Here is a 25512-nt window from a genome sequence, read left to right on the forward strand (position 1 = left end):
CAATGATGTGCCAATTGCACTCAGCCCAGGACCAAAGCCTGCCCACCTTGAGATCTGCAAGTTGAGCACCCCAGCCTTTCAGAGATACGTGCCAGTGCCAATCCTGCCTTGGGTAATGAGTGCTAGACTGGATTACCTGCCATTAGGGTCGTCCGGCAACCTTTCTCGAAACTCAAAGATCATCAACCATGGTGCTGGGGAATTGAGACAATTAACTGCAAAGTAGCCACTGAAGAGAACACATCCTCAATCAGGCCTCTGGCACCAGGAAGATACAGATTTCCATGAGGTCCAGAGGTGAAGAAAGACTGAAGCTGGCAGTAGATGCGAGGTCTGGCATAGTCTGACCATCTGACACATGCTGTTTGCTCTCTGCTTGGGGGGGAAAAGTCCTTCCCCACCTGAGTGTCCGGGACTGCGCCAATGAGGTGGAGCCCTTGGAAAGGTGTAAACTGCGACTTTTGGAAATTCAGGGGGATGGGAGGGTTATGTAAAAGTTGACAGGTGCACTTATTATAGCTTGGCACCTGCCCCACCGAATAGGCCCAAAGGAGCCAGTTGCCCAGGTAGAGAATTACATTAGTCCCGTCCCTCCAGAGACGAGCCGCCACCACCACCATATTTTGGTGAAAATCCTGCAGGTGAAGGTCGACCCAAAAGGAAGCACCTTGAACTGTAAATGGTGCTGCTCATCACAAACTCCCTGTGCTTTGGATGGGTTGGTACATGGATATAAACATCCTGGAGGTCCAATGACACAAACAGTATATGGCAAGTGATTCGTAGCTTGAAAAAAAGGGAGTCAAGTATAAACTGTATTACTGAACAAGTTTGGACTTGCCATATAGACTCCACATTAGGATGTAAAGAAAATCCTAGTAATATCTTCCCACTACCTGTTCATAGCTGGCGTTGCAAGGCAACGGTTTTGGATATTATTGACATAATTGCACACCTAAATAACTCGAGGACGACAGGCCCGGATGGGGTATGCAATAGTTTACTAAAATTGACCCCTGAATTATGGGCTATCGCCCTGCACAAGTTATTCAGTGAAATAGGACAGACAGGCTTTCTTCCTAATTTTTGGAAAGTTAGCCACATTCTCACTATATACAAAAAAAGAGCTTGGGATGATCCCGGTAACTTCAGAATGTTGGCTATGCTCTATGTGCCATCTAAGATATTCGCAAGAGTCCTCCTTTCGGAACATAATGAATGGATAAGTGTCAATTCTATTTTGCCCCCGCACCAATTAGGTTTTAGAAAAAAGGCAAGCACTGTGCATAATTTGGTTTTATTGACATCAGGGATTGAATATGCCTGGAAACAGAGAGAGTCAAGCGTCTACTGTGCCTTCATCGATTTCACAGCAGTGTTCGACTCAGTTCTGAGAAACCAGCTATGGAAAAAGTTAAGTGAATGGAAAATCCTGCAGGGTCTTTTTAAAGATGTTAATGCTACTGTATTCCGAAACCTCAATACGTATCAGACTAGATGCAAAAGGGAAACTGTCAGGTTTGATTCCAACCTGTTGCAGTGTAAAACAGGGGTGCACGGTGGCAGCAACCCTTTTTAATTTATATTTAGCCGATATGCAACAAGCCTTCTCATTGTTGCCAACTTACCCCATTAATGTTGGTAGTGCCTTTGTGGGCTGGTTATCCTACGCTGATGATTTGCTATTGTTGGACTACACCCCTGCAGGCCTACAAAATATTACTAAAGAAAATGGGCTTACGATTAATATTGTTAAAAGTAAAGTCATGACTTTCCCTGTAAAAAAATCTAAATTGTGTAATAGGATCTGGCTTATGAATAGCAAGAAGTTGGAACAAGTGTACCAATATAATTACTTGAGCATGATAATTGACGATAAATTGAGATGGGAGAGTCAATGGCGTACCATCCGTAGGAAATGTAGTGTCTCGGCATGTGCAATCAGTACTTTTGGAGGCAGAAATAATGGCTATTCGGTTAGCACTGTACTGTGTTGTATACTTCGAAAATCCGTGCGATGCTCATGGATGCTATTGAGGTCTGGGGCCACAAATACATCAAACAATTGAAGAAACTTGAAGCAATGATCTTGCACAAGCTATTGAGGCTTCCTAAATGCACTTCTGTGTAATATTTATACTTAGAATTTGGTGTTAAATGCATAGAGTGTGAGTTTATTAGAAGACTTGCAATGTGCTATTTTAATCTTAGTAATCTAACAAACGACACCATTGTCATCACGTATATGGAGGCATTTGCCCAACTTGAGAAAAGCAAAGAAATAGGTACTTTGGGTAAAATTGAAACAGTATATTTAACATGGAGTGCTTGGTACAATCATATTCGAGAACAACGTGGGGTTCAACACTTTAAAGGCTGATTAAGGAAGAGTGTGACTGCATTAGGTTATGAAAGCAATGTTATAGAACTTACGATGAAATCTAATAGTAGTGCCTTCTGCCAATATCTGTTTGGGGGTGTCCTAAAACCTAAATATATTATAGCATATCCCAGCCCAAAAAATACTTAGCTATTATTTGTTGATGAAGTTTAATAATAGTGAAGCATTGGAAACAAAAGGCACACAGTTATGCTTCCCAAGGTCAATGCGTATGTGCCGCTTATGCGGCAATGATGTAGTGGAGTCCCTTGAAAACTAGATGATGCAATGTGCAAGCCTTTTGGAACTGCAATTAAAATATCTAAAGTCATTTGATAACAAGACAGATATTAATAATCTTTCCAATATATGGCATAATTTTATGAATGGTAATGATTGTAATTTGATTTATTTTATGGTATCATTTTACTTATGTATTGTAGATATTTTAAATGTTCTTAGTAGGTGAAAATATGTTTAAATGATTTTGCTTTATTTTATGGGATGTAAATGTAATTTTATATGTAATTTTTAGGACGAATAATTGATACCATTTAATTGTGTAACTATTAGTAACTACTACCTAAAATTGATATAACAACCTTGGTTAAATATTGGGTAGTACTGAGGTGTATTGAGCTTTAATGGAATTTCGCATAGCAATACAGTCTTGTAAACATCTAATATTGTATGGAAGAACAAGTTACTTCTTACCTTGTAACGTTCTTTCGATGGGATGTTCCTCTGACGTATTCCTTATCTTAGATATCTCTTTCCAGCTTTGCTGGCATCGGAACATTTTTTCTCTAGAGGGTGCTGCGCGTCGACGTCCGCCGAGTCGATGTCCCTCGACAGCCGCCATATCGACGTCATCCTGCATATAAAGGCCGCGCGCAGCGTCCGTTGCTCAGTTCCGTTTTGTAGCCCACAATAATTCTTTCTGGACTAGACTAATCACCCTGAAGGAGCGTAAGCTGCAACAACAAGGGAAGTAGTACTGCGGGGATGGATGGGAGGGTCGATAAGGAATACGTCGGAGGAACATCCCATCGAAAGAACGTTACAAGGTAAGAAGTAACTTGTTCTTCAAAGGGATTGTGTCCTCCGACGTATTCCTCATCTTAGATAGGCTCCCATAGCAGTATTCTGTTATTGGAGGTGGGAGTACTGACTTCATGCTTCTTTTTATTGATGAATAGAGTGCAATACTGCCCTTCCAAACCTAGTCCCTTGACTGGAGGAGGAATCCAAGTTGTAAAACCGTGTAAAGGTATGGACGGATGACCATGTGGCAGCCGCACATATGTCTCTAACCGGCACTCCTCTTTTGAGGGCCGATGAAGCTGCAATACCTCTGGTCGAATGAGCCCTAAAATTTTGAGGGGGCTCTTTTCCTGCCAGTTTATAATATTCCAAAATGGCTAGAATGATCCATCTGGAAATGGTCTGCTTCGTTATCGGTAACCCCAGCTTGTGACCTGCGTAGCCTACAAACAGCTGGTCTGCTTGTCTTATCCTAGCCAGTCTACTGATGTAAAAACTTAAAGCCCTTCTTGGGTCTAGCCTGTGTAACCTCTCTTCCTCTTTCCCCGGATGAGGAGGAGGATAGAAAGATGGAAGGGTAATCTTTTGAGTGATATGAAATTCAGAAACCACCTTTGGGAGGAGATTAGGCTTCACTTGCAGAACAACTTTGTCTTTGTGAAAGATTGTAAGATGGTGGTTTACAAGAAAGAGCTTGTAACTCACTCACCCTTCTAGCAGATGTAAGTGCTATTAATAAAACAGTCTTAAGGGTAAGAAATCTTAACGAACAAGAGTGGAGTGGTTCGAAAGGTGTGCCCATCAGGAAAGTTAGGACTAAGTTTAAATCCCATAGGGGAACCTGGAATGGTCTTGGGGGATAAACGTTAGTTAACCCCTTTAGAAACTGTATTACCAAGGGTAACTTGAAATAGGATGGTTCTTCCGCAGTGCGCTTAAAGATGGATAGCGCTGCGAGATAGCCCTTGATGGTGCCAACTTGAAGGCCTGAATTTGCTAAATAGAGTAGGAAGGACAAAACCATTGGTGTACCACATGAAAAGGGGTTGATATTCTTTTCTCTACACCAGCTGCAAAATCTGTTCCAACGGCAGCGGTATAAAGATTTTGTTGCTGGCCTCCTTGCCGAAAGCAACACCTCCATTACATCATCAGGGAGGTCCCAATCCTTGTACCTCAGCCTTTCAGAAGCCAAGCGTGAAGGTTGAGGGTTTTGATGTCTGGATGGAGAACCTGACCTCCCTTCTGTGAGAGCAGATTCTCTCTGAGTGGAAGTGGAATTGGAGGGCAGATGGACAAGTCTAGAAGGTCCGGGTACCACGTTCTCCTGGCCCAATCCGGGGCAATTAGGACCATGGTTTTCCGGAATCTTCTCAACCTCCTGATCATTTGAGGAATGACAGGGACCGGTGGGAACGCGTACAGAAGCGGAAACTCCCAGTCCACTATGAACGTGTCTCCCAGAGCTCCTCTCGGGGTAAATTCCCTTGAACAGAACAGATCACACTTCCTGTTGACACTGGTGGCGAACAGATCCACCTGAGGGGTTCCCCAAAGGGCGAAGATCTCTTGAAGGACTTCCTGAGCTAGTTTCCACTCGTGGGAGACTGTGCTCTGCCTGCTCAGAGCATCCGCTGTCAAGTTCTTCTCTCCGGCTAGGTGAACTGCCGATAGAGAGATTCCTTCTTGGATTGCCCAAAACCAGAGCTGCATCGCCTCTCTGCACAGAGGTAGTGATCCTAAGCCTCCTCTTTTGTTGAGGTAATGCATGGCCACTGTGTTGTCCATCATTATCAGGACATTCTTTCCTTGTACAGATGGCAGGAACGCCTTCAGCGCAAGTCTGATGGCCCTCAGCTCTAACAGGTTGATTTGTAGTCTGGACTCCGATGGAGACCAACCACCGCTGATGGTCAAGTCGTTGGCGTGGGCTCCCCACCCCGTGAGTGAAGCATCAGTGACTACTGTTATCTCTGGCCAGGGTTGCCAAAACTGTTCTCCTTTCAGAATGTTCTCCTGACAGGCCCACCACTGAAGGTCTCGAGCCACCCTGTCGGGAACCTGAAGAAGATCCGTCATTCTCCCTGAGAATTGTGACCACTGAGTTCTCAGTGCCCACTGAAGGGATCTCATTCTCAGGCGAGCCTCTGGCACTAGGAAAATGCAGGATGCCATGAGGCCTAGCAACCTCAAAAAGTCGAAGGCTGGGAGACGTTGGGCATTTTGGAACTTGGTAACCATCTGTAGAATATTTTGATCCCTCACCTCTGGTGGCAAGGCTTTTCCCAGGAAGTGTCCAGGATCGCTCTGATGAACTGGAGTCTCTGTGATGGTATAATTTGTGACTTCTTTAAATTGAGGGAGAAGCCCAGTCTGTGAAGGGAGTGGCAAACGTGATCTACTGGATCTGAGCTTGTTCCGAAGATACAGCCCTGATCAACCAATCGTCCAGGTAGGGGTAGACGTGAATCCCTTCCCTCCTTAGACTTGCAGCCACTACTGACATTAACTTGGTGAAGACCCTCGGGGCGGAGGTCAGCCCAAATGGCAGCACTCGAAATTGATAATGAGAGTTGCCAATTGCGAAACTCAGGTATTTCCTGTGTTTGAGATGGATAGGCACATGGAAATAAGCGTCCTGAAGGTCCAGAGATACCAACCAATCCTGGAACTGAAGGGCCTGAAGGATCTGAGAAAGAGTTACCATCTTCAATTTGTCTTTCCTGAGGAATTTGTTCAATTCTCGCAAGTCCAAGATGGGTCTCAGTCCTCCGTCTTTCTTTGGAATGAGAAAGTAAGGGGAGTACCAGCCCTTGTTCCTCTCCGCTACAGGTACCGGTTCTATGGCACCTTTCTCTAGCAGGTCTAAAATTTCCTGCAAGAGGAGCGGATCTGGAGCTTTTTGAGAGCTGATCCCCGGTGGATGACTCTGAGGTATGCGTAGGAGAGGCAGGCAGTAACCTTGTGCAACTGTCTCCAATGCCCAAGCATCTGACGTGATAGCCTGCCATTCCGTCAGATGTTGAGTTAACCTGCCTCCTACAGGTGTCTTGTGAGGGAAGTCCTCAGAGTGGTTTTGGGGCGGCTGATGCAGATGCCGATGGTAAAGAGGCACCTGCTGTTGCTGCGGCTTTTGAAAATCTACCCCGTCCACCTCGGGTAGTTCTTCTTTGTCCCCTTTGAGCCGGTCGTCCTCTACCTCTTCCGAATGCGGAGTAGAAGCGAAAGGACTTGCCTCTCGCAGAGGTTCCTGTGGAACGAAAAGGTGTCTGACAGATTGCAGCGCCTAGGGATTTTGCTGCTGCCTTTGATGTTTGCAGTTTTTCTAAACTGTCATCCGCCTTTTTCCCAAACAAAGAAGAGCCATCGAATGGCATGTTCAAGAGCCTGGCTTGCACATCTGGGGCAAAACAAGACTTTCTCAACCAAGCAAATCTCCTGGTTGTTGTACTTGCCGCCATTGCTCTGCTGATACTGTCAGCCGAATCAATGCCCGTCTGGAGGGATTCGCACATAGCGTCTTTACCGTCCTGTATGATATTTAGGAACGCCTCCCTTTCTTCTCCCTCCGGGATGCAGTCAGCCGCTGAAGAAGCACACTCCCAAAGTGTATGGCTGAATCTAGCAAGGGTGCAAGTAGCATTAATAGATTTTAACGCCATGCTACATGCCGAAAAAACTTTCTTTGCCATAGCATCATATTTTTGATCGTCTCTGTCCTGTGGGACGGTAGGGTAAGCAGTCTTGATGTCAGTAGAAGATGCTGCCTGTACCACCAGACTTTCTGGGGATGGGTGTTTGGACAAAAACTCCGGGTCTGCAGAAGATACCCTGTATTTAGCAGACAGTTTTTTATTTACTGCCGGGACGACATCTGGGGTTTCCCAGTTCGTCATGATTTTCCTTTGAAGAGCTTTATGAAAAGGAACTACAGGATCCTCCTGTGGACCTTTATCAAGAATATCCGTGAGGTCATCTTGTTGGAAAGCCTGTGAAGGTGTTGACCACCCAATAAATTCTGTGATCCTGGCCATTAAGGCTCTATAGGGGGTTTCAGCATGCTCCCCCGGGTCTGGCCTAGCGAACTCCACCTCAGGGGAAGTGTCTAACCCACTTGCCTCATGTAAGGAATCATGGAGTTCCTTTAATCTGCGTTCCTCTGAGGATAACTCCTCTTGAACTGGGGTTGCAGATCCATGCAACTCAAATGTCTCTTCTTGGTCAGATAGTGCTCCCTCTTCCATAATTGAGGACATAGTTCTCAATTGGTCTGAACTCACAAAGGGTGTGAAACCCATCTCCAAGGCAGAGGGTGCCAAACTTGTTGTAATCGGCCTCGAAAACATCAATGTCGTCGACGCCGACGTCGAAGGCTTCGAACCTGGCGTCGAAAACAAAGGCGGAGGCCTCGAGGTCCTCGATAGAATTGGGATTCTGCTTGAGGATGTCGACAATCTCGACACCATCGTCATCGAAGACCTGGGGATAGCCACTGGGTGCGCCGCAACCGTGACTTTCCTTGGCGTCGACACCGGTGTCGAAGATGGCGTCGAGTCGACAGACCCGTGTGTCGAAGGTCCCTTCGACAACGGCATCGAAGACACCGACCTCGGCGTCGACGGCGTCGACGGAACCTTCGAAGAAGGGTTCGAGGTCATAGCTTTACTCGAGGGTTTGTGACGCGCTCGAGAAGCTTCCTTCGCCGGGTACTGCGACTCGCGGCGTTTTAGACCTTTTAGACCTTCGGGTCTTTCGACCAGAGCATCGCTCTCGGCAGTCTTCGAGGGGGTCGAGGCCGCTTTCTCGAAGACGCTCATCATATTTTTGCGGAATTCCTCCCATTCAGCCCGGGAACTATGTTTCGTGGGGCAAGGGATTCTCTTAAGAGAAACAGAGGAAGAGGAGGACGAAGAAGGGGATCTTCGACGTCTCCTCTTCGAGTGCTTCGATCTCGAGGAGTGATGGGACCCGCTTCGAGACCTGGAGCACGAATGGTGACGAGGAGACGAATGTCTCGATTTCGTCGCTGAAGAAGAAGCTTTTGAAGTCTTACCTTTTTCCAGCTTCCCCCTACGCTCCTTCAGGGCCTTAGCTGTCATGGACATACAGTCCTCGCACTCCGAACAATGGTGTTCAGCTCCCAAACACCACAGACAAACTCTGTGAGGGTCAGTCAGCGACATCTTTTTCCCACAGTCTCGGCATTTTTTAAAGCCGGACCGAGATGTCGTCGGTTCCGACGAGGAAGCCATCGAGTATGGATCGAATATCACGAGGAAATTGGATTAATTCTCTACGAAAACTGAGCAACGATATTCCGAGGCACTGAGTAAGCACGGAAGAACAGAACTGAGCAACGGACGCTGCTCAGTTCTGTTTATTTAAACAATTTAAATAATGGATAATAAATTATAAACAACAATAAGAAATATACAATTATGAAAGATGATTGACAATAGCTAATCAAGTTACATATTAGAACTACCCTGAGGGAATAACTTTTAGATGAAATGAATTACATGAAGTCTTAGCACTTTAAATTAAATATTTTATTAATTTATTATTGTGCATTTTTAAGGCGTGTATACATCCAGAATTTGTGTTTCAAAGGGCAAAGGGGAGGGGATACATGGGAACAAAGGCACATAGAAAACTGATGAACAGGGTAGGGGCCGTTCTACTAGGCCTTGTGAGCATTCAGATGGCTCTAGGCAGGATGACGTCGACGTCGATACGGCGGCTGTCGAGGGACATCGACTCGGCGGACGTCGACACGCAGCGCCCTCTAGAGAAAAATTTTTCCGAGGCCAGCAAAGCTGGAAAGAGATATCTAAGATAAGGAATACGTCGGAGGACACAATCCCTTCGAAATGTAATTTTAAGATTTATGTTGTCTCTGTAATGTTTTATTGTTGTATATACAAAGCCTATATGGCTATTAAGTATATTAAAAACCTAAACCACAAACAGTAGTGGCTCTGAAGTGCCTTGAGAATCTCCTTCAGGGACACCACCCTTAATGTATCCTTCTTCTGGAACGTGTCCACGCCCTCGAGGTGCAGGATGGGAAGCAGTCCTCCCCCTTTCTTGGAACCAAGGAATACTGTGGAACCATCCTAAGCCCACCTCTGAGCAAGGAACCACTTCCACCGCTTCCCTGGCCAGGAAGGAAACCAGCTCCTACAGGAGTGAAGGCTCCATGTGTGATAATGAAGGAGGCCGATTCAGAGGCTTGTATAGAAAATGGAAGCAGTAACCTTCCCAAATCAACGTAATCACCCAAGCGTGGGAAGTGATGCCACGGCCACTCAACAGACATGGATAAATGACCACCAACAGGACCATATTGAGGGGGTGGAAATCTCAAAGAGGCTTCCAAGAATGCAGAACCAAAGGCAGAACTGCTGTCGAAGACTGGCTCTTCTGAGCACCTCTACCACTGTCAGTGTAGATGTTATGCCAATTGAGCTGGTTTTTCCTAGGCAACCTGTGTCTTCCCTATATGGACAAAGGACAGAAAGCATCAGAAATCTCCCTCTCTGACGCAGAAGGTGAATGGAGCAACAGGAGAAGAAGTTTGTTTAACTGCCAACCCTGAGCATTTGGACTATGACATTTTGTTACCTGTGGTGGGCCAGGCAAACAGGAAACTGGCAGGAGGTTGTGTTATGGCAGGCCTGCATGACATTGGCTTAACCATTTTGTAGCTTTAGATTAATTTGTGCAAACAGACCACCCTGTGCCTATTTTCCCATATATTGCACAGAAGGGCACACTGGGTGAAAGTTTACCCAGCACACTTTCCAAACCACCATTGTGGTTCAATTGTCACAGGTAAATACATTAATTCTTGACACTATTTAGTCATCTATTTAACACTGGTAATTTAGGATTCAAAATGAACCACAGATGCACATGTTAATGATTCCAGAATTAAGCCATGTTAATGTGCATACCCAGTCACAACTCAAATTAGCAACTTCTTTTTTCATAAATTATCACTCACACAGAGAGCACCCAACATGTCAAACAGAAACATATGTAACAAAACGGATCCAGTTTATATTTAAAAAAAACAAATGAACAGGAAAAAAAGGTAGACCACCCCCTTCTCCGAAGGGTTTCAACCACCCTCTTTCAAGAGGAGGTCCATGTACCGCTTCTTTATAAACGTACAATGTTCTTTTTATTGTATTCTTTATATTTTGAAAGTGAAAAGAAAGAAGATAGTCTTTTTTGCTTTCCTTCTTTCGCTTTAAATATTTGTCCTATGTATTTACAGAAGCATTAAGATTGTTCTAATGGGATTCCCGAAAGCATGAGGAGCACTGTCCACAGAAGAATGATTCCCTTTTATTGTACTTTACAAGGTAATTCAGTAAGCACTCCATCCAGAACGAGGAGGGTATTTGCTGTTGCAGGGGCATGTTTTTTTATCGTCATTTCCGTCTCTTGAATGAAACCCCTTCAGTTCCAAAAGTCAAGAACAGTTTCTCATCATTTATTACTTTGTTTTTTTTGTTACTTCTGAAGCAAGTTGTGAGGAAAGCAGTAAGATCAAATGACACAAACTAAGGATCAGATCAGAAGACTTTCCATAACTCACCTCCAGCTTCCCTCAGTATTTTCCTCTCATCTATCTGTGTAAAGAAAAAACCAGGAAAAAACAGGCTGACTCCATAGGTGTCTCTACTTTTCATCCCATCATACCATTTGCACGCAGAGATTGAAAATATCATTAAAAAAAAGAGGCATGCAATTTGCAGGATATTAAAATAATAATTTAACTTTTGTTTTTCTCTCCCCCAAATTTCATGTGTATGGGATTTTTTTGTCAATAAATTTGTGGTTAATCTTTAAAAGTAACAAAGTGTCTATAATAAGATTTTCTATACTGTGATTTTGTTTTGAGCTTCAACCCGATAATGCAGAGGGCTAATGTCTCCCCTTCTGACCTCATAACTCTTTTCTCTTCATGATCACTTGTTTACCAACCTATATTTACTCCCATTCCCCAACTCGAGCATGTGCAAGGGGAATGCTTTATTTCTGAAAGGGAATTGGCATTGCTGCACTGTGATTGGCGACGATGCAAACCTTTTTTTAAAAAAATACTTAAATTCTTTCTTGGAGGGTTAGGGTTTTGTATGCTTTCGGTTGTTGCATGTGTTAATTCAGTTTGTTTGCCATTGGAAAGTGTCTAGCTGTCTTCCGACTCCTCTTCAGCTTCTCGAAGCCATGTGAAAAAAGCTGTAACCGATTTTAGTGCTACACCTTTGCCGTTTTGCTCTGATGGGTCTTTGCTGGCCTCCCATCTGTAAAAGGCATCTTCCGATATCACCTCTTCATCATAGAGGCAATCAAAAAACATCCTTAAAAGATCTGTAGGGAAAAACAGAAGGGAGAGATTAAAGAAGCAGAGAGACGAAACTATACAAATTGTCATTTTATTCTGCAGCATGCTTCTCGCACACTGGGTTTATGTGACACTCTTGTTTACGCAGGATGTTCACTCAAGAGCCTAGAATTCATGAAATATGTTGTTCTATGTGTTAAGTTATAATGTTGCAAGGGAATATATGTCAAGTTAAAATGTTGCACATTTCTTCTGAAGAATGTTCCTCCTCACCCTTCTGTAGTACCTATGACTTCAAGTCAATTAATCCCAGTCATATCTACACATTTGAATGACAGCTGTTCATACAGACTAACTGGATCAAATTCCTTGCTTACTATTAAATTCTCAGGTCAGCTGCTCCCATGATATCTACTATGCCTTTCTTTTTTTAAGCAATAAGCAGATGATTGACATCTTTCTTGTTTAATGAGTTTCAATAGGCTTTACAGATAAACAATTTAAATAATGGATAATAAATTATAAACAACAATAAGAAATATACAATTATGAAAGATGATTGACAATAGCTAATCAAGTTACATATTAGAACTACCCTGAGGGAATAACTTTTAGATGAAATGAATTACATGAAGTCTTAGCACTTTAAATTAAATATTTTATTAATTTATTATTGTGCATTTTTAAGGCGTGTATACATCCAGAATTTGTGTTTCAAAGGGCAAAGGGGAGGGGATACATGGGAACAAAGGCACATAGAAAACTGATGAACAGGGTAGGGGCAGTTCTACTAGGCCTTGTGAGCATTCAGAACGTGCAAGTGCAGGGAGAGAGAAAAGGGACAGGGAAGGAGGTAAGTGCTATGGGTTCCACAGAGGGAAGTGCCAAGGAGTCAGTTGTGTGCAACAAGTGCCTGGCAGAGATCGCTTGGTACAGAGTGATCACCTGCCAATAATAAGTGCAGGCCTGTGAGAACACAGGCCAGTGGGTGCCCGAAGGCAAGTGCAGGGATGGGGCAGCAGGCTGAGGGCGATTGGGAAGAAGGCCGGGACCCGGAAGGACACATAAGGTCTCAGCCCACCAATCTCAGTGACTGTGGGGTATTAGCACAGGAGTGAGAGGGGGAAGGAGAATGAAAAGAGGTAAGTCTTGAGGAGCTTCCAGAATTTAAGGAGATCCTGCTCAAGACAGAGAGGAAGGGGGAGGCTGTTCCATAGGAGGGAGCCAGCCAAGTAGAGAGATCTGCCGCCAGCTCGCTGCTTGGCAAAGTGCCTAACACGCAGGGAGTTGGAGCCAGAGGAGTGTAAAGATCTGGAAGGAAAGTATTCAGTGAGAGCAAGTAGTAGATAGATTGGTCCTCGCCCCTTATGGATGATGCAGAGGGATTTGATTTTGATCCTTGCAGCAGCCGGGAGCCAGTGGAGGGATTTCAGGGCTGGATAGATACAGTTCCCGGGTTTGAGGCCAAGGATAAGTCTTCCAGCTCTATTCTGGACAAGCTGGAGGAGGCGGAGAGAGGAAGAGGGTAGATTAAGGAATAGGCTGTTGCAATAGTCCAGCTTAGAGAGTACCAGAGCTCTAGAGACATTTGAGCTTCTGGGGAAAAGTGAGGAAAGGAAAGATACCTCTGAGTGGGTGGAGTTGAAAATGGGTCTTCTTGGCAAGGTCCAAGATATGAGGGAGGAAAGAGAGAGGAGTCGAAGATAACTCCAAGGTTTCTAGATTCAGCTGCAGGCGTAGGGGCAGAGCCCATTGAGGGTGGCCATAGTGAAGGGAGGAAAAAGGGAGTGGGGATCCAAATAGGAAAGATCTCAAGTCTTGTTGGCATTGAGGCAGAGATCATTGGAGGCACACCAGGACTGGATAGCAGATAGGCAGTCAGGAATGGTAGAGTGAGTGGGGAGAGCATCAGAGGGAAGATTGAAGAAGAGTTGGGTGTCATCTGCACAACACTGGAAGTGAGAGGAGAAAGTAAGGTGAGCAAGCAGAGTGAGATAGATGTTAAAGATCCAGGGTGAGAGGTTAAAGCCTTGGGGAACACCATAGGTGGAGATGGAGGTAGGAGAGGAGAAAGAGACCAGGATGACCTGGGAGGGAAGGTCAGTGAGGAAGGAGGTCAGCCAGTCCAGTGCCCGTTCTGAGATACCAAGGGTTTAATGGAGCCGTTTAATTAGGGTGGAGTGGTTGGCCGTATCAAATGCAAAGGAAAGATCGAGTAGAATGAGGAAAGCGGGAGAGTTAGTGTCAAGAGATGCGAGCAGTTCTTCACGGGTGTTCAGAAGAGCAGTTTCCGTGCCTCTGGATGCTTGGAATCCAGATTGTTGGTTATGTAGGCAACACACAAGCTCAGTATGCTGGGCCAGTTGGGGGAAGACCAGGTTCTCCAGAGTTTCCCAGGAAAGGGATTGATAGAGATAGGATGGTAGTTAGCCAGACGTGAGGGGTCGGCAGAAGGTTTTATTCAGGAGGGGGCGCACAAGAGAGTGCTTGAGGGAAGAGGGGAAAGACCCAGTGGTAAGCGAGTGATTGCAGAAATCAGCAAGGGAGCCGATGTTGTCCTTAATAGTTCTGCAAGAACAGGGGGAGACCTGCTTGGAGGAGACCTTCAAAGAGCAGACAAACCTAGGGACCTTGTCCTAAGTGATAGGAGAGAAGGAGGAGTAAAAGGCTGAGGGAGGTGGGAGGCCAAGGGTATGGGAGGAGGAAGAAAGAGTGCTCAGGATGTCCTCAGTTATAGCAGTGAAGTGAGTGGCCAGTGCAGAGCAGAAGGCCTCAGAGGGAAGAGTCGGGGTGGATACTGCAGAAGCATTGGCTAGTTCCTTGCAGATTTTAAAGAATTCAGCCATGTTGTTGGATTCTCCAGAGACACAGGCTTGAATGTGGGCCCTCTTCTTAGAACGAATGGTGAGATGATATTACCTTTGGAGATAACGACTGGCCAGTTTGTGAGAGAGCGTGTGTCTGTGGTCTGCCACTTCCGTTCTGCAACTCTGCATTTGGGATTCAGGTCTGCTAGATCAGAGTCGTACCAGGTATTACACTTGGTGGCGTGTTTCAGGCAGATCCTCATGATTGGGGCAAGAATGTAGAGAGTGTTAGAGATGGCAAGATGGAGGTTGATGAGAGCAGAGTCATAGGTAGAGTCTGCAGTAGGAGGAGAAGGTGGGATGTAGGTGGATGCAAAGTCAACAACTGACACTAGTTTCATCAGGCGGATGTCCGTAAACAAGCTTGGCAAAGCTGGGTGAGGTGCAGTCACAGGGTCGAGGGGGCCCAGGTGGGAGGAGAGGAGGGTGTTGTCTGACCAGGAGTGCGGAGTGGTAAGCGGAGCTGTTAGGCAGAATCCTGTGCAGTGCCCTTAGGGACCACTACACACAATTAAGACTACAGGTGGCAATACAAGTTTTACCTTTGGTACAAGCCAGTACTACTATTTCAGAGTGGTAGCAGTGGCGGAGCAGCCAGGCTTATCTCAAGAGTATATGAGCAGTAGCAGAGATTACACAAAGGGACCACAATTACTGTGACTCAAGCAAACACTGACTCAAGGTTTCAGGTAGAAAAATATAAGTACATTTATTTTTAAACCATTTGTTATAAACACAACACTTCTATTAAACTTAAACACAAACCACACGTCAAATATACTACAACTAACCAATTCACTGTGTACAGTACGTCCCAAGGTAGGTAACCAGTGTTTGGATAAACCGGTGTTATAAACAAAACAAGTTACCGCGAATACGATTGCGATCACTTTTTGACAGTTCGGTCTACTAATTAAACGCGTGTCCGTGACATGAAATGCTACCGGGGCAAAAACACACTTAGCACCCGAGATACCCAGAGGGAGTTGGAGGCAAAAATCACAGGCAATATTTTGGTTAGGCAGACAGAATAGAGAAACACTCGGAGACAGGAGTTCAAGAGTCAAAGGGCCCGGGCCAGAGTCAAGTGACACCGGGGGCCTGTTGTCGAAGATCACACAGTCAGACAGTTCACGATTCAACGTAGCCAAGAGTTTTCCGATATTGTCAATGTTCGGGAGCAAAAGTTATAAGAAGGAGGGAAGACAAGGGCAAGCCTTGGAGATGAAGAAAAGGGGTTCACCCAGTTTCCTCAAGCAGAACACAGTACCTTATTCCAATGGTGCAGCTGGTGCCCTGGCAGTTGTTCCTGTTGGTTTCCCGCAGACCCACGATTCCTGGAGCTTCATTGTGAAGGAGGACGGCTGGGGGAGGGGTCTGCACCACACAGGGATGAGGCCGTCAGCAGCGACAATGAATTAAAGGTGCACGCCTTAAAAACAGGAGAGGCTCTTCAAATGGCTATCTGGACCACTACAGCAGTGTGCAGCGATTTCGACCAAGGAAGAGGATCCTCTGGCTGTGGAAGATGAGCTGGTTATCCCCACCAGGCTCAAGGGAAGACGACTCCGGACTGGATCTTCTCTTAGTCGTTGAAGGGTAGATAGCTCAGGACTGCAGCAGGGCTTCACCAGGACGGGGGAGTTCCAGCAGTCGTCGTTCTCTCCGCTTCTCTTCAGTTCCTTGTAGTTCCAGTGGCGAATCTCCTCGACAACCACCTCAGCCAATCATGGCAAAGTGCGACTTGGGTTTCCTAGGATACCCTGTGCAGACAGTGACTACACCCCTCCCTCACATTCAGCCCACCTAGACACCCAGACGCCCGCCAAAAGACGGTGAACAAAGAAGGCAAACCTAGTTTGCTGCGCAAAGTAAAACACAAGAAAGACTTTAACAAAAAGAAATGGCGAATAAACCCAACCGGTGCCAAAAGAAAGACTATTTGGTCAAGCGGGTTTATGTTCGAGGCTAATAGAATAGCCAAAAACAATACCACATTTATCTTATATAATCGCGGTAGAAATGTTAGGGTAGAGACAGGCAACAGACAAAGGCTCCTCCTGACTGAGCCTGAACGAGCTCTGGCCGTGCTCGCCGTGTCACGTTGCTCGCAGTAACCAGGTGAGATGCTTGCCAACCCATACGCCCACATGCTAATCCTCTTCATTGCCAAGTAGCACGCAAGCCAAGTACATGGCTGCGGGCGCGTCTCCCCGCTAAAAACTCCTCCCTCATCAACCCATGCATGCATGCATAACCAAACTGTATCCCGTGCTCCACCAACGCCCGGTATTTCAAATGTGCCCTATGCTATCACGCACGGAACTAAATGACATTTCACACTTTGGACATGCTAACTTGCCCATCATATGCTGCGCACTATATGTATAACTCTACATGCCATGCCTTGCCTCCTCGTCGATGTTGAAATGTTTTTACCTGCTCCATTGTGTCAGCTACCCTAAAAGCTCATCTTTAGTTACCCTTAGCTTATGTTGCATACCAAATCTAGGCATTGTGTCAGCTTACCTGCTACTCCAAATCTAGGCATTGTGTCAGCCTTTGTTGCATACCAAATCTAGGCATTGTGTCAGCTTACCTGTACTCCAAATCTAGGCATTGTGTCAGTTTACCTGTACTACAAATCTAGGCATTGTGTCAGCTTATGTTGCGTACCAAATCTAGGCGTTGTGTCAGTTTACCTGTACTCCAAATCTAGGCATTGTGTCAGCTTACCTGTACTCCAAATCTAGGCATTGTGTCAGCTTATGTTGCATACCAAATCTAGGCATTGTGTCAGCTTACCTGTACTCCAAATCAAGGCATTGTGTCAGTTTACCTGTACTCCAAATCTAGGCATTGTGTCAGCTTATGTTGTAAACCAAATCTAGGCATTGTGTCAATTTACCTGTACTCCAAATCTAGGCATTGTGTCAGCTTATGTTGTATACCAAATCTAGGCAGTGTGTCAGCTTACCTGGTACTCCAACAAAATGTTCCTACCAGGCATCTTCACAATACTGTTGAGAACTATCCTCCACCTTATTAACTCCTCAAGCCCGCCCAGCTCCACCCTAAACTTGGCCACCGTAGGCACAAGCCCACCACCCTCCGTGGAGCCCCACACCACAACCATGCCATTCCAATTCTTTCTACCATGCAGCCTCTCTGAAAGAAATACCAGATTACGGTCCAGACTACCTATACTGTACGAGCCTTGAGCCAGGGATTCTATCCAGTCCAAACTGAATAACCGCTCCATTAACATTAGCACCTGCGCCAACCTCACGCTGGAAAGACCTAAATCCAGCCCACCTAATACTACTCCCAAACACAAAACCCACAACACAGCCACCATCCCCAACCCCACCGAAACCACTGCTGCACTCATAAAAGGGGCCCTCATCAACACATGCTCTATAATAGCCCACGCTACAGATATAGCGGACCTCATTCTAGCAGAAGATCTAGATTTCTTAGCCGTAACCGAGTCATGGCTCCACGCAGCCACAGGACCAGCCCTCTCACTAGCCATCCCCGACGACTACACCATCCTCTGAGCGGATAGAACAGAATCTAGAGGCGGCGGCCTGGCCATTATTGCCATAACACATCTCAACATTAGACTTGACTCTTCCACCCACCTCCCATCTTGTGAAACACTTGCTGCTAAGATGCCCACTGCTAACTCCCAAACGATATCCATTCACTTACTCTACAGACCTCCCGGACCCTTAGGATCCTTCGAGGAAGACCTTAGCACCATCATCACCAATAACCTGAAAAACACCTCCCAGAGCCTCCTCTTAGGGGACTTCAACCTAGGCTTTAAAGACCCCAAAGACCACCAGGCTACCCTCATCAATAATATTCTTTCTGAATTAGGCTTTACCCAAAAAGTATCTGGCCCCACCCACAACAAAGGGAGAACCCTTGACTGGGTAGGAGACTACAACTGCACGGCCTCCATCACCGATAACTCCCCTCAATCTTGGTCCGACCACCATCTCCTCTCCTTTACCCTCGAAGCCTCGAGCCCCATCACCAACAATGTGCTAGCCTCAGCCATCCCCATGAGAAGTAAAAACAAATATCACAGTGGAAAAACTAATAGCTCTCATCCTCCCTACTCTTAACCAACTCCCTGCCTCCTCCAACCCTCACAACCTTGTAGAAGGCTATAACAAAACTATGCGCACTGCCTTAGACTCCATTGCACCTCTAAAACTAAGAAAATGTAAACCAAAAAAGCATCTCAACCACTGGTTTTCCGATCACCTCAAAACCCTTAGATTAGAAAAACGCAAAATGGAACAAGCTTGGAGACATTCTCCCACAGACCATAACAAAAGACTGCTCAATAAAATAACGGCAACTACAAAAAAGAAATCATAGTTGCCAAACAAGAGTCGTACAACCTGAGAATCGCACAATCCAATTCCAGCACCAAAGAGTTGTTTACGATCATTAAAGCACTGGAAACACCTGTGGTAACCCCAGACATCTGTGTGAAGGACAAACAATGGTGCACCAGTGTCCAAAATGCCCTTAACAACAAAGTCACAAGCCTTCAAACTAAAATCAAAAATAAGAAAGACTCATTAGCCAAACCAACCAACCCTACCAACACGCCCCTGTGCCCCACGCCTCAACACCCTCTGCCCAACCCCACCTGCTTTAGCTTCTCCAAAGTCTCCACCCTCGAAGTGGAAAAAATCATCCTCAGCCTAAAACCATCTAACTGTCAGGGCGACCTTTGCCCCCCACAAATTATTAAAGATGCGGCAAGAGACCTCTCGCCATTCATCACAAGACTCATCAACCCCTCCTTCTCCTCAGGTATCGTCCTAAGCAACCTCAAAGAGTCCTGGGTTCTCCTCCTTCTCATAAAAGCCTTCTCTGGACCCCTCCATTCTCACCAATTACAGACCTATTACCACCGCCCCCTTCCTGCTCAAGATATTAGACAAAACAGCCTACCAACAAATCCAAAACTACCTTGAAGTAAACCACCTCCTTGGTATCTGGCAATCAGGCTACAGACCCCAACACGGGACAGAAACAGCCCTCATCGACCTGAAGGCTCAAATTGACACTCTTAGAGACAACGGGAAAACGGCTTTATTGCTTCTTCTTGACCTCTCCGCGGCATTTGATCTAGTTGATCACAAAATCTTATGTAATCACCTGGACTCAGCTGACCACTTCTCCCAAGAAGCCATCGGCTGGATCGAGTCATACCTCAGCAACAGATCCATGTGCGTCTTCTCCACCACAGCTGCCGCCGACCCCCATCCCCATCACATGCGGAGTCCCCCAGGGCTCCTGCGTCTCCCCTACACTGTACAACGTGTTCACAAAGCCCCGGTTTGATGATCTAGATGGTCTGGGTATCACCTACACTAACTATGCCGATGATGAACAAGTTACTTTCTTACCTGGTAACGTTCTTTCGAGGGGATGGTCCGACAACGTATTCCATATCTATGACATGTAATCACCACAGCTGTGCTGCTTCGGAAACTTTTTTCGGCGTCTGCGTCCTGCGTCAATGACGTCGATGCGCCGCCGTCGAGGACCTCCTCCGACGTCATCCGATGTGATAAGTAGGACTCACGACGCCCGTAGCCTCAGTTGTAGTTTTTTCCCCCAGAACATGTGACATTAGTCAACTGCCAGTCAGACACAAAGCCTTGCGGAACGTAAGCTGCAATCGCAAAAGAAATTCTGCAGCGGGGAAGGCAGGGAGGGAGCGATATGGAATACGTCGTCGGACCATCCCTTCGAAAGAACGTTACCAGGTAAGAAAGTAACTTGTTCTTCGAGGGGATTGGGTCCTCCGACGTATTCCATATCTATAACAGACTCCCAAAGCAGTACCAGAGCAAGGAGGAGGGAAAGAATTTAGAATCAAAATTTAGAATTGCCAATCAAATAGCAGAGCAAAGGACCGCCTTGCCAAAGGCCAGATCCTGTCCTCGGATGGAATCGAGGGAATAGTGACGTACAAATGTATGTACTGAAGCCCAGGTGGCTGCATCACAGATGTTGTGAATAGGAACACCCCTCTGCAGGGCAGTAGATGCAGCCATACGCCTGGTAGAATGAGCCCGCAAGCCAGCCGGTGGGTCCTTACCCGCCAAGCGGTAACACTCCGAGATGGCCCAAATAATCCAGTAAGAAAAAGTCTGTTTCGTCACAGCTTGCCCCAAACGCTTTCCAGCGTAACCAATAAAGAGTTGATCGTCCACTCTGACCTGGGACGTGCGTGAAACATAAAAGCTTAAAGCTCTCCTAGGATCAAGCCTATGGAGCCTCTCCTCTTCCTTACCAGGATGCAGAGGAGGATAGAATGCCGGATGCGGAGGAGGATAGAATGTCGGAAGAACAACCTTCTGGGCCAAATTAAATTCCGTCACTACCTTCGGGAGAAAAGAAGGACGAACTCTAAGGACAACCCTGTCCTTGTGAAATACAGTGAAGGGTGGCTTAACTGAAAGTGCCTGTAACTCACTCACTCTGCGAGCGGAAGTAACCGCAACTAAAAACACAGTTTTCAGGGTTAACAGCCTCAAAGGGCAAGAATGTAAAGGCTCAAACGGAGCACCCATAAGAAACTTAAGAACAAGGTTTAAATCCCAACCGGGCACCAGGAAAGGTGACGGAGGCAACACATTAGTGAGCCCTTTCAGAAACTGTGAAATTAAAGGGATTTTAAAGTAAGAACACTCTTCAGACGAGCGCTTAAAGATGGACAGCGCCACCAGGTAACCTTTAATGGTACCCACTTGCAAGCCCCTGTGGGCCAAAGAAAGTAAAAGGACAGAACCATGGGGATGTCATATGCCAAAGGATCCACATTCTGAACTCTGCACCAGTCGCAGAACTTACGCCAACGGCAACGGTACAGAGACATTGTTGCTGGCCTACGGGCCGAAAGCAACACCTCCATCACGTCTTCAGGGAGGTCCCAATCCTTATACCTCAACCTTTCAGAAGTCAAGCGTGAAGGTTGAGGGATCTGACCTCTGGATGGAGAACCTGACCCCCCTCCCGTGAGAGCAGATCGTCTCGGTAGGGAAGACGACGTGGAGGGCAGATGGACAAGTCGAGAAGGTCCGGGTACCACGTCCTCCGAGCCCACGCCGGAGCAATGAGGATCATCCGGGAACCGAACTTCCGTAACCTCTGCATCACTTGCGGGATGATGGGGACTGGAAGAAACGCGTACAGCAGCGTGAATGACCACTCCACCACGAACGCGTCTCCTAAGGCTCCTTTCGGAGGAAATTCCCGCGAACAAAACCTTTCGCACTTCCGGTTGACACTGGAGGCGAAGAGATCCACTTGAGGGGTTCCCCCAAAGGGCGAAGATCTCCAGGAGAATCTCCTGAGCCAACTCCCACTCGTGAGAGATCGTGCTCTGCCTGCTCACAGCGTCTGCCGTCACGTTTTCGTCTCCGGCCAGATGAACTGCCGAGATCGAAACTTCCTGCTGGATGGCCCAGAACTCGAGCTGCATCGCCTCCCTGCACAGAGGAAGTGACCCTGCCCCCCCCCCTTTTTGTTGAGGTAGTGCATGGCCACTGTGTTGTCCGTCAGGATCAGGACACTCTTTCCTCGCACAGTCGGCAGAAAAGCCTTCAGGGCTAGCCTGACGGCCCTCAGCTCCAACAGATTGATATGGAGTCTGGACTCCGACGGAGACCAACGACCGCTGACTGTCAGCCCGTTGGCATGAGCTCCCCATCCCGTGAGGGATGCATCCGTCACGATCGTCACCTCCGGCCAGGGAAGCCAAAATGGAGCCCCCTTCATCAAGTTGCCTTCGACGGCCCACCACACAAGGTCCCGGGCGACCGAGGGCGCCACCTGAACCGGGTCCGACATCCTGCCGGAGGACTGCGACCATTGCATCTTGAGTGCCCACTGCAAAGATCTCATCCGCAGGCGAGCCTCTGGCACCAGAAGAATGCAGGATGCCATGAGGCCGAGCAACCTCAAGAACTCGAACGCTGGGAGCATCTGGGCATGCTGAAACTTGTGCACCATATGCTGAATGTGAAGAGCCCTCACCTGGGGAGGAAAACACTGCCCCAGGGAAGTGTCAAGCACTGCTCCGATGTACTGGAGCCGCTGTGTTGGCGTCAAATGAGACTTCTTTAAATTGAGGGAGAAGCCCAGCCTGTGAAGGGAGTGGCAGGTGACGGACAGATGATCCAGGACCTGCTCGGGAGAGCTCCAACTGATCAACCAATCGTCCAGGTAGGGGTAGACGTGAATCCCCCCTTGCCTCAGATGCGCTGCCACCACCGCCATGAGCTTGGTGAAAACCCTCGGGCGGAGGTCAATCCGAACGGCAGGACCCGAAACTGAAAGTGCGAGTCGTCAACCGCGAACCTCAGGTACTTCTTGTGCTTGGGATGGATCGGCACATGGAAGTAAGCATCCGTGAGGTCGAGAGACACCAACCAGTCCTGAAGCTGAAGGGCCTGGAGGACTTGAGAGAGAGTAACCATCTTGAACTTGTACTTCATTAGGAGTTTGTTCAAACCGCGCAAGTCCATGATGGGTCTCAATCCCCCGTCTTTCTTCGAAATCAAAAAATAAGGGGAATACCATCCCTTGTTCCTCTCCGCTACAGGCACCAGTTCTATGGCGCCTTTCTCCAGCAGGGCTTGAATTTCCTGCGCAAGGAGCGGATCCGGACTCTGCAAAGAGAGGTTCCCCGGTGGATTGTCGCGAGGCCTGTGCCGAAAGGGAAGACAGTAGCCGTGGGTTATGATCTCCAGAACCCACACATCTGAAGTAATGGCACGCCACTCTACAAGATGCTGCGCCAGCCTTCCCCCAACCGGCGAACCATGGGGCATGGCCTCATGACTGAGTGGTAGCGGCTGCGGCGTTACCTGAGGGCAAAGAGGCAACTGCCCGAGCGGCCTTGGCACCACGGGTACCCTGTCGTCCACCTCTGGTACCCCTGCGTTGGCCTCTTTGACTGCCAGCTCCTCTCGCTTTACTGAAGGACGAGTAATAGCGAAAGTAACCACCCCTCCATTGCTGTCCCCTAGGACGAAAAGGCGGAGGTTGGCGAACTGCAGCGCTCAACGACTTCGCTGCAGCTTTTGAGGTCTGCAACCTCTCAAGGCTCTCGTCAGCCTTGCTGCCAAAAAGGTGTTCACCATCAAAGGGCATGTTGAGGAGCCGGGACTGCACATCAGGAGCAAACCCCGACTTCCGCAACCACGCAAACCTGCGTATCACGGTGCTCGCCGCCATGGACCTGCTGACGCATTCAGCCAAGTCCAAACCCGACCGAACGGACTCACACATGGCATCCTTACAATCTTGGACCATAGCACGGAAACCATCCCGTTCGTCCCCTTCAGGAATATGTTCAGCTGCTAACGCAACACAGTTCCACAGAGTGTGTGTGAAACGAGACAAGGTACAAATGGAGTTGGCCGCCTGAAGCGCCATACCACCAGAAGAAAACACTTTCTTCGCCCAGCCATCAAAACGTTTGTTGTCCCTATCAGGAGGGATGGTAGGGTACGACGCCTGCTTTGCGGGGCCGTGGCCGCCTGCACCACCAAACTCTCCGGAGTGGGGTGCCTGGTCAAGTAGCAGGGGTCGCTACTGGCTGGACGGTATTTCCGCAACAAGGACCTGCCTACCGCCGGGAGACTCTCCGGAGCAGTCCAAGCCGCCGCCACCCTTCTCTGTAAAGCCATATGGAACGGCAGTACCGGGTCAGTTGGGGGACCAACATCAAGGATGTCCGTGAGATCATCCTGCACAAACTCCCCTGGGGGAGCAGACCATCCCAAGTGCTCAGAAACCCTAGCCATAAGGTGTCGGTATGAGGTATCGGCATGAGAGCCAGGCTCAGGCCTACAAAACTCGACCTCCGGAGAGGTGTCCAGTCCACTGGCATCATGCAGTGACTGCCTCAAATTGTCAAACTGACTATGGCCCGAGGCAATTTCATCTGGAACCTGACTAGGAACCAGGCCATCAGAATCCTCATCCGCCTCTGAAATATATTCCAGGTGGCGAAAAGAAGGCACCCGAGAGTGCTTGCCTTTAACCGGAGCCTTCCTAGGTGGTTCCCCCGTGCCACCGGGTACCTCCGACACGAAAGGCGTCGAGGGCGTCGAGCGAATCGGCGCCGGCGTCGAGAGAACAGGCATCGGCGCAGAGAGGATTGGCGTTGACATCGAGGAAATCGGCGTCAACGTCAGATGCAGCACCGCCAGCATCGGCGGCGTCGACAGAGTCCTCGAAGCCGGAGCTCCGAGCGTGTCCTTCGACGACCTGAGCGTTGACGGCTTCGACGACTTCCTCGGAGCCGGAGCCTCGAGAAAGCCTGTCGACGCCCTCGACGCCTCAGATGTCGATGTCTTCCTCGAAGACATCACAGGTGCACACGGTCTCGAACTCGTCGAGGACCGGGACCTGGAACGGGTACGTCGAGAACGAGTCCCCTTGTCTGAACGGGACCTCTCCCGTGACTCGTGCTGACCACTCTTGCGAGCGGTGTCTCTCGACCTCTCACGACCGACCCCACTCGGGGCGCGGACGTCTTAGCACCCTGCGACTCGAGAATCGCCAGCATTTTCTTCCCGAAGGAAGCCCATTCCTCCGGCGTCGCACGGCTGGTGGGGTAAGCGACGTGCCGGGCAGAGTCCTCCGAAGAGGACCTGGAAGAGGCCCGGTGTCGGCGCTTCCGAGAATGCCTCGAAGAGGCTGAGGAGTGGCGAGACCGACTCCTAGAAGGAGACCCACGAGACTTCCGACGATGACGCGGAGAGTCTCCTCTCGAATCATCCGTCGAAAGCCCCGCAGACTTCGACTTCCGGGGC

General features: G+C 47.9%; 1 protein-coding gene across 12 annotated transcripts in view; it reads right to left on the reverse strand.

Annotated features, from left to right (window-relative positions):
* Nucleotides 1-10515: 10515 nt before the first annotated feature.
* The window catches only part of EIF4G3 (eukaryotic translation initiation factor 4 gamma 3), a 4880525-nt gene continuing 4865528 nt past the window's right edge, over nt 10516-25512 (reverse strand). For all 12 annotated transcript variants that reach the window (XM_069610350.1, XM_069610349.1, XM_069610345.1 and 9 more), the window contains one exon: nt 10516-11806. In XM_069610350.1, coding sequence (XP_069466451.1) covers nt 11625-11806 — 182 coding nt within the window. In that variant the 3' untranslated portion in view covers nt 10516-11624. The remainder of the gene's footprint in view (nt 11807-25512) is intronic.

The sequence above is a fragment of the Ambystoma mexicanum genome, chromosome 8 (genome assembly GCF_040938575.1).
Source record: "Ambystoma mexicanum isolate Mex_15411 chromosome 8, UKY_AmexF1_1, whole genome shotgun sequence".
In the NCBI taxonomy this organism is placed as follows: domain Eukaryota; kingdom Metazoa; phylum Chordata; class Amphibia; order Caudata; family Ambystomatidae; genus Ambystoma; species Ambystoma mexicanum.